This window comes from Xyrauchen texanus, chromosome 24 (assembly GCF_025860055.1).
Source record: "Xyrauchen texanus isolate HMW12.3.18 chromosome 24, RBS_HiC_50CHRs, whole genome shotgun sequence".
Taxonomy (NCBI): domain Eukaryota; kingdom Metazoa; phylum Chordata; class Actinopteri; order Cypriniformes; family Catostomidae; genus Xyrauchen; species Xyrauchen texanus.
Window position 1 is genome coordinate 17341210 of NC_068299.1, and position 18807 is coordinate 17360016.

At 39.0% G+C, this 18807-nt stretch overlaps 1 protein-coding gene across 1 annotated transcript in view; it reads left to right on the top strand.

The window, feature by feature from the left end:
• Positions 1-16239, top strand: part of LOC127617981 (regulating synaptic membrane exocytosis protein 1-like) — a 126361-nt gene extending 110122 nt beyond the window's left edge. The window contains 7 exon segments of the mRNA XM_052090181.1: positions 1959-2119; positions 3021-3241; positions 9689-9839; positions 12351-12463; positions 12627-12728; positions 13746-13885; positions 13971-16239. Coding sequence (XP_051946141.1) covers positions 1959-2119; positions 3021-3241; positions 9689-9839; positions 12351-12463; positions 12627-12728; positions 13746-13885; positions 13971-14186 — 1104 coding nt within the window. The 3' untranslated portion in view covers positions 14187-16239.
• The last annotated feature ends 2568 nt before the right edge of the window (positions 16240-18807 follow it).

Here is an 18807-nt window from a genome sequence, read left to right on the forward strand (position 1 = left end):
GAAAAGTCAACGCGGTGTCTAAATTTGACGTGTACCCAATGTCCCGTGTTGATGAACTGCTCGATCGGTTAGGTACAGCTCGATTTTACTCGACCTTGGATCTAACGAAGGGTTATTGGCAGATCCCCTTGACACCAATATCCCGTGAAAAAATGGCCTTCACCACGCCGTTCGGTTTACACCAATTCGTGATGCTTCCTTTCGGTTTGTTCGGGGCACCGGCCACGTTTCAGCGTCTCATGGATAGGATCCTCAGACCGCATACTGCTTACGCCGCTGCCTATCTAGACGACATCATTATTTATAGTAATGATTGGCAGCGGCACATGCAAAATCTGAGGGCCGTCCTGAGATCGCTGCGGCGGGCGGGGCTCACGGCAAACCCGAAAAAGTGCGCGGTTGGGCGTGTGGAGGTACGGTATCTGGGGTTCCACTTGGGTCATGGCCAGGTGCGTCCCCAAATTGACAAGACCGCGGCGATTGCGACTTGCCCTAGACCCAAGACCAAAAAGGGGGTGAGGCAGTTCCTGGGGCTGGCTGGCTATTACAGAAGATTTGTGCCTAACTATTCGGATATCACCAGCCCGCTGACTGACCTCACTAAAAAGGGGGCTCCAGATCCGGTCCAATGGTCAGAGCAGTGCCAACAGGCGTTTACACAGATTAAAGCTGCACTTTGTGGGGGGCCACTTTTGCATGCACCTGACTTCTCTCTCCCTTTTGTATTGCAGACGGACGCTTCAGACAGAGGGCTGGGGGCCGTACTCTCGCAGGTGGTGGAGGGAGAGGAGCGCCCGGTGCTGTACATTAGCCGGAAGCTCTCCTTGAGGGAGACTAAGTACAGCACCGTAGAGAAGGAGTGTCTGGCCATCAAGTGGGCGGTCCTCACCCTCCGATACTACCTGCTGGGGAGGGCCTTCACCCTCTGCTCGGATCATGCCCCACTGCAGTGGCTCCACCGCATGAAAGATACTAACGCCCGGATCACCCGTTGGTATCTGGCCCTCCAGCCTTTTAAGTTCAAGGTGGTCCACAGACCGGGGGTGCAGATGGCTGCCGCTGACTTCCTCTCCAGAAATGGGGGGGGGAGTGGTAGGCAGGCCGGATGACGCCCCGGCCTGAGTCGGGCGGTGGGGGTATGTGGCAGCGGGGGTGTGGTCAAGCGCCCGTCCGGGAGAGAAAAGCGGTAAGGGCGCTCACACCTGAGCTAAATTATGTCTAACACCTGTCTCTAATTGCAGTAGCGTGAGGAGAGCGAATAAAAGCCAGCAGCCACAGAGCATCGGGAGGCTGACAACACGGCAGAGAATACGTGTGTGTGTGAAGAAAATTAAATTAATTGACAGAAAAATAAAGCTTACCCCTTAAGCTGACGTCTGTTTCCGTCCCTTCTTTGGTCCGCTTTACAATATTATTGTTAGTTGTGTCAAAAATCATGTAAATAATAATAGCATTTAGAACCCCAATGAGCAAGCCGAAGAGAAGAACGTGAGATTATGTCCGTAACATGTCACACCACGTGAACTCAGCACTCTCGTGAAGCTTACCGAAGCAATTGTTTATAGTTAAAAAGTACTTAAATATTCATATTTTTTGTGAAACAAAAGCGATAGTGTCACATTAGAAGACCAGAATTTAACTACTTGAGTTGTGTGAATGACGTTAATGTTGACTGTCTGTGATTTTTGGAGCTTCAAAAGTCAGATCACGTCCACTTGCATTTTAAAAGACCTACTGAGCTAAGATACTTTTCAAATTTTCTTCAAATGTGTTCTGGTGAAAAAAGAAAGTCATGCACACCTGGGATTTCATGAGGGAGAGTAAATGATGAGAGAATTTTCATTTTTGGGTGAACTTTCCCTTTTAATTTGTTATACCATCTCTACTAACTGTTCTTGAAATCCGGAATGTTCAGACAGTATATGTTCTTTAATGTGTGGTGCATTGTATTCCTGTAGCTTTATAAGGAGCAGCGACAGAGCTGTGACAATGTGTCCCATAAATCCTCAGACAGTGATGTCAGCGACGTGTCAGCCATCTCTCACGCCAGCAGTGCCTCGCGGATCAGTAGCACCAGCTACATGTCCATCCAATCAGAACGGCCCAGGGGTTGCTTCAGGTGCGATGCAGGAGTGCCCCCACTTAGCCCAGTCATGATGCATACACAGGTCTTTCAAATTAGAGCTGTGAACTGTGAATTAAAATTTTTTTTGACACATAATTAGTTGTCACAATGCCAGTTATAGATCACTGTGTAAATGGAATGCCATTTATTCATTTTCTAAATTGTTACCTTTTACATCTAGTGCATGTATTGGGACAACATGGGAAAAATGTCTTGCTTTCTGCTTGGAATGAATTTGGTGTTGACACCCAGGTCAATCTTTTTTTGACATTTGAGTTATGAAATGACAGAGAAAAGGAATGGATGAGATGAGAATCAGTAGCTAACTTAAAAGCATTCTTATAAAGGGCAGCCGTGAATCTTGAAATTCTTAGAACCTTTTTGTCTCATGGTTCTCCAAAAAGATTTTAAAGATTAATAGCGCCATATTCTATACATTTCCAGCATTCATTTTTCCCTGAGGTCCACTATATTGTTAGTCAGGATTTCATGCACCTAAAAGTCCTAACCAGCTGTGAAAAGACCTTTTGTCAATTGCTTGATTTACCCTGGCCACTCTGAAATCTCTTCCCAGGCTCCTCATAACTGTACATTAAACATCAAATACATTCTCATTAACTTTGATTTTCACGTTACACAGCAGTTTTATTTTCAGTGTGCACAGAAAAATTGCATGTCAATATTGATGCTTTAAAATGTCCTTACTGGCTCTGTTTTCAGCCACGATTTTCGTAAACTCACATGGAATGAAATTAGAAAACACAGAAACTAAATGTGCAACACATAATCATAGACAATAATCATAAACAGAGTGAGGATGAATGCATTTGGCTGCATGGTGATTTTGCATTTGAGAGTGAATTCTGTTCTATGTTATGTTTTCTCTGTACATCAGCCGCCACATTCGTCCGTCCAGCCACAGCATGCTGAAAAGTACAAGTGTTAGTGGGGAAATCTACTCTCTGGAGCATACGGATGGCAGCCAGTCAGACACAGCTCTTGGAACACTGGGAGCTGGAGGGAAAAAGCGCAGATCCAGCCTTAGCGCACGGGTAGTTGCTATTGTAGGCATTCCCTCTCGCCGCAGCAGGAGCACCTCTCAGCTCAGTCAGACAGGTGAGACACACTTATAGCCAATCATATGCACTGTTGCCTTGTGACCTCCTGACTTTTGTCTAATGACAAACTCAGGTGTTTCTGCAGGTGCATAAGAACGATATGAAAGGTAGGGGGGAACATTGTAAAATGTATTAGCTTTGCTCATGGAAATTAATTAACTGACACAACGTTTACTCTAATAAAGCAATAACGCAGACCAGTGCCGCCACCACCAATTGGAGACTACTACTTCTTAAAGACTTCTGCTTCTAAATGTACTTAAAGTCCTCAACTGTCTAAAATGTTTTCTTCAATAAATCTTTGTACATGCAGATCTATTTACATCTAAGACATACTACTCCACATACCATATAGAGCCTTTGACGAGGCCTTTTGTCCCAGTAATACTCATTATTTGGATATCAGAGTCTGGTCACACATGATACTGTTAATAAACCACATTGTTTCCTGATGCTGACATTGGCAGGAACATTTTACAAGAATAAACTTTCATTCCCTTTATAAATATAGCTTACATTTTAAACAGCAGAGAAGAGATATAGCACATGAATACAGTTTGTGTGCTTGCTTTATTAGGGTAGTCTGAGGTGCCCTCTACTGGTGTAAAATTTAAAATCAGTGAATATAGCCAAGAATGGGGTCTTCAACCTTTGCCAGTCCAAGAACCCCCTTGGTGACTAAAGATATGGAGCAAGAACCAACTGTTACTCACTGCATACAATCGAGTATTGCAAATTAAGCCTGGTCTATAATAACTTGCTTGTAGTATATTATTATGATGATGCTTTGCAATCCATTCATTATTATTGATGTACAAATGCATATAAATAATACATTTACATTTTACCTGATGCATTTTAATATGGGAGAAACAATTAAACATTTAGCTGAACTATAGTTTCTTAACTTTAGTTTTGTTGGAGGTTTATATAAAATAGTATTTTTGCATATTAAAATGTTTTGCACAAAAATTAGTTTGATAGCAGTCGGTACCAAGACGATCGGTACCAAGACCTACACCCCCAGTATCCCCACACCCCTGGTCGGCAATCTGTACCCAAGAATGGTGCATTTATGTGAATTTTGCTGGGGCCCAGCCGTGTGTTTGGAGGACCCTGATAGTTTGGTGCTTTGTGTCTTGAGTAACAGTGAGGAGAGCAGTTGGGAATCATCTGCAAAATGGAGACTGGCATCTTTTAAGGACCAATTTTCCCAGAGGATTTGCCCAGACTTCTAGACATATTTTCCTCAGTGTTCCTGCTTTAGATGGCTGTATCTAATCTTTTCCACCCCTCTCTCTTGGTCATCCATATCTGGTGGATCTGTCAGGTCTCTGTCAGTCTCAGAAGCATTATGCCCATTCAATGCACGTGCCCTCAGATACTTGTGCCAAGTGGATTTTGAACGTGACTTCCAAAAACATTTATCTGTGTCTTTGCTAGTAAATTTACCAACAATTTATCATGCAAAACAAAGGTTAGTTTAAAAACACTGTGGCCAATGTCAACCATTCACAATTGCTGATTGATCAGTCCAATTTAGTCCTTCCACAGCGAAAACCAAGAAATATTTCACCTGAACTAGATAGCCAGTGAGCATACATTATGGTTGAATGGAAAATAGCATAGAATTTGAGCAACATGATAGTGAATGTAAAATTACAAAAAATGTCATTCTAAAGCAATTCATTGGCTATCTAATTCAGGGGAATTTTTTCTTGGTCTATTTATGTTTGGTTGGAATTTGAACTGAGGTCCCCTTGAACACTTATTAAAAATAAAAAATCACTACATTAACATGGCTTGCACTTTTATTCAGAAGTGCTAAGTTGTTAAAAAGTGTTTTTTTTTTTTTTCTTTGGTCATGTCTCCTATGGCACTAAGAGAGCCAGGACTGCCACTTGCACCCTCTCAAAAATTAGGTCCATAACATTCTCTGTCACTTTGTCCCGCTTTGTCCCCTCCTCTTCTTTTCTCTAACCCTGCTACTACTTTTAAAGTAGCATGTGTTTTCAATCCCTGTTAAATTGTGGGAGCCGAAGCCTCAGACTGGAAATATGAATGGCAGCATGTTAGCATTGGCAGGAGTTCATTCTGTCAGGTGCAGCTCAACCCTCGTGCTGCACCTGACATTACACATCAGCTGTAATGTAGATAAATGTCTTTGAGGTTGGATCTGATATACTCTAAAATGCCATATTTTAAGCTCTGTATATTTATAGTTTAATAAATGGATTGCTGAAAAAAGAAACAAATTTTTGGCACCACTCTTTGCCAAACCCATGGATATTATCTTAAAAGGTCCATAAGATGATAAATCAGAAAGAGTAGCAAAGCTGCGATAAATCAGCATTTTAAAGAGCTCCGCTGCTTGGTAACAGCTGTTCCACACTCTGCTCATTGTGCCATCCTGCTCCATTCACAAGGATAGCCAACACTAAATATGAGATGACTTATTATTTAAGTATGCAAATGGACTGATTCCATCATTACATTGGCCAGCAAAATGTGAAAGTTTAAAAAATGGCATTCCAGTCAATTTAGTCAAAACAGACTGAAGTGCAATTATTATAAAAATAATTGAACTGGAGTGACCTAGGTTTAAGGTCAAGGGCACAGCAGTGTTAGTTCATGGATTACCCATTTGGGTTTGAACATAAAACCTTTCATTTGTTTCTTTTGTGTTTGACGGCAGAAAGTTTTTTCAACAACATGAATGTGAGTAAATAAAGCTAGTTTTCATTTTTGATGGCACTATCCCTTTAATGTTTTTATTCTTACCTCTCAGTCAGTCTATATATTAGTGATGTTTTTAGTGTCGGTTTCTTCTGATATTTTCTGTTCTGACAGTCAAGAAGCTTTTTCTGTTGCCCTAAATAATCTGAGAGCCTTTCAGAGGTCTTTTGATGAGAAACTCTGCTCACTTTTCTATAAATCTTGTAGGAATTAGCCACTAATGAGGTTTGATGAAAGTAGACATAATAAATCTTGTGAAGTGAAGAGATGAATCTCGCTGCAGCATTTTACTCACACAAATGGCAAAGCAGTGTGAGCCACCTGAGTGGCTGACATTTTCAAGGGATCTGTCATCCATCAAAATGCCATAAATAGTAAGGATAGCACCCCACGATGTCTAGCTGAAGATGTTACACTAACCAGAGGCAAAGAGTTTTTTCTCAGATCACAATTTATTCTCCTGAGTGGCAGTAGTAAGAATAGCACGCTCACTTGGACACATGTACACGCACACATGGATGAACATCACACAAGTACATACAGCACACACATCTATTAAATTGAGCATCTAGAGGATTTTTCAGTCATTCAATAATTAAATAATCTGTCTTGATCTATTCATATTGTAATTGTTGTGTGTTGTTGTGCTATTGTAGTGTATGCAGAGGTGGGTAGAGTAGCCAAAATCTGTACTCAATTAAAAGAACTAAGTCTTTTAAAAATGAATTAATCAAGTAGACGTAATAGTACTAATTACATGAGTAATTAGTTAATTACATAACTAATTACATGAGTAAGAGTCAAAAAGTATCAAAATTAAAAGAATACTCATGTGGCGAGTAACTAGTCACTTTGATCGGATTATTAACACCTTGCATGCATGAATCGTGTGCCTATATGTGTTCACCCTTTTGTTCTAAACCAGTATGACCTGGACACAGTGAGCACAATTAAGGAGATGTTAGACAGAATTTTAGCCACAGTCACCTTTCACTTTCATTTGTTTGTCATTTTTGAAAGTGAATGGTGACTGAGGATGTCAGTCCCTAATATTCGGCCTAACACCTTGTTTTTGTTTCCAGAGAAGACAAAGACACAAAGGATTGGGACAACAAGAGTGAGTCTAAATGATGACAAAATGTTATCATTTATAATACGTAAAATCATTTAAGCAGAGCTATGTTCCCACCAGAAGCCTGTGGTTGGCTAATGAGCACCGCCTTGTACCAACACAAAGAGGCACCAAAACACATTCCAGGACTTTTAGTTTCACTGTACCTCGTTGGTAGAATGACCTTAGCAACTCCATCCACAAAGCAGACTCTCTGTCTCCAAAAATGTCTAAAAACACATATTTTATTTAACCGTGCACTCATAAACAAAATTAAACAAATAATATATATTCTTGTTGTGTTGTAATCTGTCTGGGATACTGCTATTCTGATGCTAGTGAAACTTTGCATTGTAGCACTTTTCGTACTGCTGTCTCCTTAAGATGAATCGTTTATGTTGTATTATTCCTCTTTTGTAAATTGCTTTGGATAAAAGCATCTTATGGGTGAACTCTCACTTTAAGGGTACTTGACAGATCGTCTCTGAAAATTAGAAGCAAAGTTTGAAAACGTTCCAAGCAATTATTACAGAAATAAATTAAACAATGTCTCACAGGCTCAGTTTTATTATTATGTATTATACTGTATATGTTTAGGTATGTATCAAAGCAAGCTTGTGCATTGTTGCTATTTTACCATTTTTTAAAGTGCATGCATTCTTAGTTAAGTATATTCTGGGGCTTACAGTAGGCACTGTCAGTAGTACATTGACAAAATAATTTTGATCATTAGTGAAAAGTTAATTTCACACGCCATTGTGTTGTGAAATGTGTCAGCGCTCAGTTCATAACCCAACGCAAGTACGCGCTGCAGTCTCAGCATTGCCATATGAGCGGATTTTATTCTTTCAATCAACAACTGCCATGGCAACTCGAGCAGTTTGAGTTGAATCTTTTCAAAAAAAATATTTATAATATATACAAATTTGTCCCCAGTCCATTCAAACGAACTTGTTTTTTCCGAAAACATAGGTTGCTGATTTGCTGCCTAATCAGTTAATGACTTGAATGACAGCTGTTTTGAATGAATGGAACTCTTAAGGAACTGGTTTCCGAACAGTTTGTAAAGCACCTTATTTTCAGCCTCTGAAGGCAGCATTTTTCTGGTTTCGGACACAGCACTTGGTCACGCCTATAAAACATATTGCCCTCTTGCGGTCTGAGGTGTGCAACTGCCAGAGCAATGCAAGAGCGCACATAATGTACAACGGGACCACGCGTTGGCCAAGTGCTCGCGTCTGCGTTTGAGTACTTACATCAGACGTGAACGGTGTGGCACGATGAGGCAAAAGCCAATTATAATCAATGACACTGTCGACAGTGGATGCATCTGCATGAATTTGTGACGCGACGTCCAATGTAGACAGTTTGTAACATGGATTTATAAGCACTGATGTATTGCAGCACTGATATTATAATTTATTATTAAAAAATGAGGTAAATAGAGCCCATAGTTACAGAACCACGCTGAAAATGACCATTACCACAGAAAACAACCCAGCGTTATCATCATCAGCACAACTTACCCGAATGTGTTTTCTTATTTAATACGTAATTCTGAATGCTAACATTTCCGCTTGTTTTGGTTTTGAATGAAGGCATCACATAAACGTTATTCTTTATTTTCACTGTGTGGAGTGAAAGTGTTTGTTTTGTGCCCTTGCTGCTGGCCTGCTGCTTAATTATGAGTGATGAACTCGAGTCTAGTGACAGCACCGCTGTAAAGTTCCAGTGCCATAAATGTCCCATTCATAAATATCTCAGTAAATTATACATTTATTAACACTTTATTAAATTAAAACCAGTAATATAACGACAATAACTTCCCCAATTGGAACAAAGTGAGATTACTTTTTTTTTTCATTAAACATTCACTTGAGTACGAGCAAAAAGTACATTTTCTCCAATAAACTTACTCAAGTAAATGTAATGGTGTAAATGTAGCACATTACTACCCACCTCTGAGTGTATGGTTTTCATGGATCCCTGCTTCTGATTTTGGGGCATGGTTTTAAAAATATAAATCTGATTAATAAGATGCTACTAACTATATAACATGCATTTAGGATAACAAATAGCCTTATAAATTAAAGTTGAACATAAAACACTTTCCATATTGATGTCAAAGGTTCATCCAATTAAACTCTGTGGTACTTTGGAGCAAATTTTGTTAGATACCTAAATTGGCATTATCAGAACAGACTGCGTAACATGCCCGCACGATTTTAGTAAGCCGACAACGTTTCAGGTCATGTAAATACCTAACAGTATAAACCGATTAGTAGTCATACATTTTTGCCCATTACCCTCATTTCATGTTGCATGTATACACCTTTACGGTCTTACAAGCTGATCCTATGTGAGCATGACTGTTTATGTATTCACATCAAAAGTACAGAATATCTGGAGGATTTCAAATTCTTATAAATGCAGGGTTTTTTTTTAATAAGCTGATTTTTGATAGTTATCAGCATATTGTTGTACATGTCCGTGCACTCATTCTCTGAAAACAGCAACATAACAAGGTTAGGTAAAAGAAAAATGTGGGTCCCGAAGGAAAACCTTGTCAAAGGGCCTAATCTTTTTTTTTTTTCACAGAAGCTACCAACAAGAAGGTAAAGGGATCCAGTCAGATCCAGCGCAGTCAGGAGACGGGAATGGCTGTGGAGTATCCCCGCAATGCCATGGCCCGCCAAGCCAGCCGAGAGTCCACTGATGGCAGCATGAACAGTTACAGCTCTGAGGGCAAGTGAGTATCCAGTGCAACTTACTTTGTATACACACATCTTTGCAGATAAAGCCAAGTAAATTATGAGGACAAGGAGACAGGCCACTAATAGAATAATAGATAATGAATGGGCAAAATTGTTTCAGTTGAAAGAGCTAGTCACCTTGTTAAAAGAGTTTAGTTTTTAGTATGTTTTGATCTAAACAAGAAAAAATTATGATACCATTGTTTTCAGATTGTATTGCTGATTTGAAGTATGTTATTGAAATGTAATATTTACATACATTTTAGGAGATTTCGGTCGCTCCCTATTCAAGCACCCACAGAAATGTTTTAACAGTGTTCTGAGTTCCTTTCTTTTTTGTCTCAGATGCTTCTGAAATTCCTTAGGAAAAATACAAATAGACACAACTGACACATTGTAACATACAGTAAGAGTTTAGATATATAAAATGTATGTGAATAGCAAAGCTCACAACATTTGGTCTTGGAAGAATAATTACTTTTTTGTTCATATTGAAATCTCAGATTTTTATTGCAGATTTAGTTATTGTGGCAAATCTAAGCACAGTTTGAGACAAAGTTGCAATCTCAAAATTGCAACAAGGAGACACGTGAGATTACTGGGGTCTTCAGCAAAAGTTTCCAATTGCACTTCATCTTCTCTGATGATTTTCTATGAGAAAAAGCCAAAGAAATATACATTTTCAAGAGCTATACATGCATGCTTATTGCCTACATAGAATATAGTTGCCTTGAGTTGTTGCCAATATGGCCACTGAGTGAACTGACTTGCCGTAAAGTGACTTTGATAAAGCATGTTTTTCTATTAGGATACATCTCACCTCTCTCACCCCAAACTGACCTCCTCCTCAGCTCACACTCCCTCAAGAATTTCATGTCTCTGGTGACTTTAATGGATATGCTACAAACTCATCACTCATACATAAGTGGACTCTCAATAGGATATGTATCATGTACACATGAGCATCTCACATCTAGATTTATTATGACAAACACCGTAGAGAAGCTAATAGAGAGCAGCCTGCAGAGGAACATGTGATCGCTGATTTGCTGACATAATGCGGTGTCCACTACTTTCTTAGCTCCATTTTTGGAGCCAGATGGCAAGCGGTACTCCCCTATAATAATTAAAATATCCATCATCTGAGGAGAGAGGCTTGGCAGGGTCTGCTGCTGTGCAGAAAATGGCAGACACGCTTCCCTTTGCTGCTCCAGAGAGATGGTCAGTTGACCTAGCCACTATGTCACATCATACAGTGACACAACAGAAAGAAATAAAGCTGAGTTTATTTGAATGTGTTTGAAATTAAGTCTGAAATCGCATAAGGCCCCTCTTACGGTAGCATGACACGGGCTGGCACGTCCCTCAGACATTCCTGCAGGAGTTAGGTCATGGAAATTGTGCTGGTCTCAAAGGAAATATTGAGTGTATTAAGAGGGGCCTTAACACAGAACAGGGTTTACATACCGTGTTCAGCTTAAGTCTGCTGTTGGACTAGATTTTTTAACTCTATATGTGTGCACTAGGCTTATTCTGAGATTTAACCTGATGCATAAATTGCTTTGCATAACTTAAAAAAATACACATTCCTCAAACTTTATATAAATGATTCTGTATACAGTTGAAGTCAGAAGGTTACATACACTTAGGTTGAAACTAAATGTTTAACCTCTCCACAGATTTCATATTAGCAAACTGTAGTTTTGTCAAGTCGTTTAGGACATCTAACTTTTGTATGACACAAGATTGTTTCACATTTAACTGACTATATCTTAATTCCAGTGGGTCAGAAGTGTACATACACAAAGTAAACTGTGCCTTTATACAGTTTGGAAAATTCCAGCCAAGCCTTTAGGCATTTAGACAATTAGCTTCTGATAGGCTAATTGGAGTCAATTGGAAGTGCATCTGTGTATGTATTTTAAGGCCTTCAAACTCATTGACTCTTTGCTTGACATCATGGGGAAATCAAAAGAAATCAGCCAAGACCTCAGAAAAGAAACAGTGGACCTCCACAAGCCTTGTTCATCCTTGGGAGCAATTTCAACGTTTATCTGTACAAACAATAGTATGTTGAGAGACCTCAAAAGACAAAACATGCCAGAGAGCAGAGAGAGAACGAGTGTGCAGCGTTGGCATCTGTTTATATTGAGTGTTTGATCCATTGAGTATTGTGAAGAAGTTTGTTTATTTTGAGAGTGAATTATTGACTGAGTGACGAGCCACCAAAAAGTACATATGCTGCAAACCAAAGGAAGAAGAGAATAAAAATCTGACCTGAAGCGTGTGTGACTGCTCCCCGTCTCACCCATTTCCACACACAAACTTTTTTTGGACTCCTGGTTTAGTACCACCACACAGACTTTGAAAGGTTTACTAACATAGATAGATGGATGGATGTATTAATGGATGGATGAATGGATGGTATCAGCTTTTTAGATTCATTACAATTTCTGTGTATCATCCTAGCTATTGTGGATTCCAAGTAACCTGTGTATGTGTGTCAGTTTGATCTTCTCAGGAATGAGGTTGGGGGCCGACAGCCAGTTCAGTGACTTCCTAGATGGTCTTGGCCCTGCTCAATTGGTGGGTAGGCAAACACTTGCCACGCCTGCTATGGGTAAGTAAATATCTTTGTATATGTGGATTAAGGTTATCAAGGATTATGGAATTTGCTACAAAACAAAGAATTGAAATACTATATTAAAAGTTTAGAATGACTACGCAAACTTGAATTTACACTATGGGATCTCTTCTTTTGCATGGTTTTGTGTGTGCTTTAGGAGATGTTCAGATTGGACTAATGGATAAGAAAGGGCAGCTGGAGGTAGAGGTTATCAGGGCCCGTGGTCTTACACCTAAATCAGGTTCAAAATCGCTGCCGGGTAAGGGTGTGCCCACACAAGGCTTGTCCCCATTAATTCTTAATTAATATGGAACAGTGATTCATTGTTTTTAATCATTATGAAAACAGTATGAGTGCATTAGTGCTTAAGGCACACATTTTCCTGTAAACTTTAGATATATTCAGTTTGTCATTATAGCAAATGCTTTCTTAACCAAAGTGAGTTACAATACACATACTGTAGAGACAATGGCCCTGAAGTAACTTGGAGTAACCATTAGGATCAGGGTAAACCATAGCATTGTTCACACCTGCCTACAGATACAGAACACCTAAGCAAAGCTTAGCTAAAAAAGAAATTCGAGCTCAACCATGCTTAAAACATTATGCTAATTATGCTTCACAGTAAATTATAAAGTAAATTAACTTTACAGTAAGCAGTGGCAGATACTATTTGCATTGCGTGTGTTAGTGTATTTCAAAATAATATATTACATAACATATTCAGTGTGCTCTATGTTGTATAATTATTGTGACAGAACGATTGCCTTAACATAGATACTGTACATTGCTGGGATGCAGGGATGAAGCACACCTGATGTTAATGCTGCCTTATCACTGCTGTCTGTTTGTCTTAAACATGGGATAGGGAAGGGCAGAGGAGTGAACTCGGCATAAGCGTCTCACACTTGGGTCACAAAGCAGTCAAATTCCCATGCTTAAGACTCTAACCCTACTTTTGATCAACGATTATAAGTGAAATTCACATAATTATTTCTTAAATGATTACATGCTTGTCACTCTGCTAAAACTGAACCCATGCTAGGGGGCCCCCTTGTGGTCGCAATGCCTTATGAAGTCGCTTATGATTCAACGGTTCTTACTGTTGTCATTGCAGTATGTGAACTTGATTAATCATTGTACTTATTGTAGAAGTCACTCATTGTACTCACACTAATGAAATTGGCAAAGCCAGGCAGGCACTATAACACTGTGGGATATTGTTATGTCTTTCATTGTGAATGGCCTTTTTGAGCTATGTGTCTGGTCTTCACAGCTCCCTATGTCAAGGTCTATTTGCTGGAAAATGGAGCATGCAAGGCCAAAAAGAAAACCAAGATTGCACGAAAAACGCTTGATCCTCTATATCAGCAATCACTGTTGTTTGAGGAAAGTCCGCAGAGTAAAGTTCTCCAGGTAGGAACCAAGATTTATGTTTCTCCAAAGTTCAACATTTTTGTGCATTGATCATCTAAGTGATGCAAATTTTATGTTACTCTAGGTAATAGTCTGGGGAGATTATGGGCGCATGGACCACAAATGTTTCATGGGAGTTGCACAGATTCTTTTAGAAGAGCTGGATCTTTCTAGCACAGTGATTGGTTGGTACAAACTGTTTCCCCCCTCGTCATTAGTCGACCCAACGTTAGCTCCTCTCACTCGCCGCACATCCCAGACATCACTGGACTCTTCAAGGCCTCCAGGCACCAGGTCCTAGTAAACAGACCAGGGCGCAACGCAAAACACGACTCAATGGACCAAGGACCCAAGGCAACAATCAGAGCCGGAGTGGCAGATACAGAGACAGATGGACAGAATCATGATCAAAGCTTTGCTGAAGCCTGACAATCACTTCTCTCTTTTACTTTTGATCTTTGGTTGTAGAGATTTCCTTTGATCCACTCTGCTCTTTACTGCATGTTTTGTTGCTGAGATGATGGTTCGACCCAAATAAAAGAGAAGGAACACAAGGCCGCTGAATAAGTGATCTGCTTCATATGACAGGGAGTGGTGCTGGTGAGCTAGATCGCTCTGGTCAGTCAGCACGTTTGTTCTGTAACCACGAGTCTTTCAGAGAGGCAGCGAGATGACAGAGAATCAGTGAGAGAGAGCGGACAGCACTGCCGCTCCTCTAAATTGCACTTATAGGAAGTCACTCTTCTGAGAGAGACCAGAGTTTAAGTTTTAAAGGTCAAGATTAAGTCTTCGCAGTGTTTCCTGTCATCTGAGGCCCCATCCAGTGTCGATCTGGCACAAACTCAGACTCAGATTGTGTGATTGTTTGTGTGAGAGAGTGTTTGTGTCTAAGAAAGCAGGGACGCCTGAAAACCTTTTAAGTCTGTTTACAGCAGTCGCCACTGGCTGCTATGCCTTTTCACTTTACTGTTGATTTGGTAAATAGGCACACTTTGTAGAATGTGAAAACATGTTTCATACGAGCTTCATGGAAGACATAAAACCACTTGTATTTAAACACTGGGACTGTAAGAAGCTGCCAATATAACTTCGTTTTGTTTTGATTTGTTTCAACCTTACCAAGAATTTAAAGGTATGATTGCTTGATTTTTGAACAACAACAACAAGAAATGTTTAGCTTTTGGGAAACCCCAGAAGAGGCCAAATTATCGAATGCTTCCTATTTTTTGTTTCAAGTTAAGTTTAAAAAAATTAATCTCACAGATTCCCATTAACATTTGAATAAATGTGACAATGGGTGGGAGGCGGTCTCAAAGATGACCACTCACCACCAACAAGGGGAACAGCATGAATCTGGAACTGTTCCAAGTTGCATGCACATTTTGTAAAACAAGACAGACAAGAAAAAAGAGACTACAATAGGTGTGTGTTAGTTCCACAAACTGTAGGCCAGCTTGTATGTTGCATGAACTTGTACAGTTTGCTTGTACTTGATATAAATAGATTATGAAATAAAATGAAGCCATTCATTCCATGTGTGGGCATTTGGCCAGGTTCAGCCATTGACACAGCCTTATATTGGGGCTGAATGTCTACAAGTTTCTAAAATGTTTTTAGTTAATTTTTATATTATTTTGTATTTATTTTACCCTATGGATAAATGCTGTACTGTAGTACTGAGCAAACACAAGGCCCTGTTTTATTGAAGATGTTGGTGGTGTTCACTGTAGTCTGTACTACTGTGCAGCTAAAACTAAGTTAGATAACCTGTATAAAGTTAGAGCTATCTGTATAGGAATATAATTATGATTATACAAAGATGACAATGACTTAGAGATATATCAATATTTAAAAAGGGTGTATCAAGTAAACATCACTTATATACATGCATATATTGTAAATATGAATCTGCAAAGAAGTTTACTTATATTTACAAAGCAGCCCTATTTCAAGTTAATGGATCAGTGCTCTGTCTCTTGGTTCTGCTGAGCAGAAGAAGGGATGCCTTCAAAGTTTTATTTTTTATTCTGTTAATTATGCCCAAACTATTAAGAGAAATTTGGACCTCTACTGACCTGTTGCTTTATCATAAATGCCCATGACTCGGTTTCAAAGAGAAGTTTACTTTATATGCCTATTACGGCAGACTTATTTACTTTGTCAGTATTATTTGATGATACTGATTGTTTACAGTTCATGTGTTCCACTGAAACTAAATTGAAAGTATTCACTGCAACATTTCTTGTTTGTACAGCAGATGTGGCTCAAATAACGTGTATGTTTTATATTCAAGAGTTCATTTTTATTATTTACAAATAAAAGACTGTGTGGAAGAAAGATCTGTGTACTGAAATATATATAAAAAGTATACAGTATGTTAAAACTTTGCTTTTTTCAGATACGTGATGCTAGCTTTGTTAAATTATTAAATTGCAATCATCAGTGTTGTGTGCATTGTGATTACAAAGAATTTACTCTAATCTTATTTATTTTCACTTCAGCTTTAATTTCTTGTAATCAGATTACGGTTACTGACTTACAGTTAAGTTATTGACTAAGTACATTACTTGGATTATACTCATTTCTTAAACTGATTATGTAGAAAATCTTTAAAATTAATTACTTTCAAATGTATGTCTGGAGAAGTGTGTGTGTGTGTGTGTGTGTGTGTGTGTGTGTGTGTGTGTGTGTGTGTGTGTGTGTGTGTGTGTGTGTGTGTGTGCGTGTGTGAGCGTGTATTTATCACTTTGTGGGGACCAAATGTCCCCATAAGGATAGTAAAACCCAAAATGTTTGACCTTGTGGGGACATTTTGTCGGTCCCCATGAGGAAAACAGCTTATAAATCATACTAAATTATGTTTTTTGAAAATGTAAAAATGCAGAAAGTTTTCTGTGAGGGTTAGGTTTAGGGGATAGAATATAAAGTTTGTACAGTATAAAAACCATTATGTCTATGGAAAGTCCCCATAAAACATGGAAACGCGTGTACGCGCATGTGTGTGTGTGTGTGTGTGTGTGTGTGTGTGCAACAATGACAAAGAACGATTGTTTACAATTCTAGAGAAGTAATTTGTCATTTCTAGTGGATTGCTTTTTGACTAACTACCCAACATTGGTAATCATTTAAGAATATCTTAAAGGTGCTGTTAGAAAAAAGCTTTTCACGCATAATGTGTCCACACTACCTGACAAATATCAGTGAAACCAGTGTCCTGAGAAACTGTCTCTGGAGTGTGTGTGCCTTTGCTTAGGTTCTGTAAACAAACAAAAAAAGGCTGGAGAGCAATCTGTGTTTTTTACGTGATTGGATTTGCTTACATCACGCAAGCTGACAAGTCTTCAGATGGCAGGGTTTTGGAGAGAGTGTGTGTGTGGTTAAAGAGATTCAGAGTGTAATTCAACAGAAGCAGGTCAAATTTGAAGTTTTTGTCTGTGCCCACTGCCTTCAAACCAAAGAGGTGTATGCCCAATATAATTAAATTCATTAATTGTAGTTAATCATAATCCAAACACTCCACCCCGTGGAGACAAACAGCATTGCATTGTTCCATCCTTTTATTGAATTCTATGTAATGTCTATTTGCATACATTTTGATAGTCTCTGCAGGGGCAGCACTTGACAGTGACTAAAAATACCTCTTCTGTCAGTCCTTCAGAATTCTGGAAATGCAGAGGCATTAGATTGTGGTGGGTGTGTGTATTTTTGCATGTTTGCTGTACCAGTTAGCAGCTGTTTCAGACTCTTAATGCATACATACATCTAGATGTAATTTAATGTCTGTTTAGGGGAAAAAGTAGCGACTCATTGGCAAATGACCTTAAGTAAATGGTAGCTGATCTATTTTTTCTAAAGATGCTTAGCCCTGTTCTGAATTACTTTGATGCTGCTGTTATGCTTTTTATATTCTGAGTGACAGATCATGTATCGGCTAAACCTCTTTTGATTTTAGCATTGCTGCTATTGTTCTGATGGTGCACTTCTCATTAAACTTTTACATTATACTTCATCCAAAAATGAAAATTATCTCATGATTTACTCGCCCTCATGCCATCCCAGATGTGTGACTTTTTTACTTTTGCAGAACACATTTTAAGATTTTTCTAAGAATATGTCAACTCTGTAGGTCCATTAAATGCAAGTAAATGGTGGCCAGAACTACTAAGCTCCAAAATGTACATAAAGGCATCATAAAAGTAATCCTTACAACTCCAGTGGTTTAATCCATGTCTTCTGAAGTGCTATGATAGGTATTGGTGAGAAACATCAATATAAAGTCATTTTTTGTATCAATTTTCCTCTCTGCCCAGTAAGTGGCGATATGCACAAATAATTCAAGTCACAAAAAACAAATGAAGAAGAAAGTGAAATTGGAGATTTATAGTAAAAAATAAATAAATAAATAAATAAATAAAAAAGACTTAAATATTATTCTGTTTTTCACCCACACCTTATCATATCGCTTCAGAAGTCATGGTTTTAGCCATTGGAATCTTATGGATTACTTTGGCCTTTAATATTATTCTTATTCTTAGGTCTCCAAATGTCTGGCTGCCATTCACTTCCATTGTATGGACCAACAGAGCTGAGATATTTGTTAGTGTTCAGCAGAAGAAAGTCATACAACCCTCATTTTGATTATGTCATACAAAGGCCGACTCGTTTAAATGAGACTTGTTTAATGGAGGACTCTCCGTATACTGCAGCCTTCAGAGGACACGTCCTACCTAGCATGTATACTTCGAAACGAGTCACAGCCTCTGGTAGCACAGAAAGGAGGCCACAAACATCTGAGGTACATACAAACTCTTTCACCTCATCTCACAGATTCCATTCATCTACAAAAAAAAGTATAGGGACTATCTGAAAAATCGGATGAGTTGGCTAATCTCATTGGGTTCAATCATTGGCACATCTTAAAC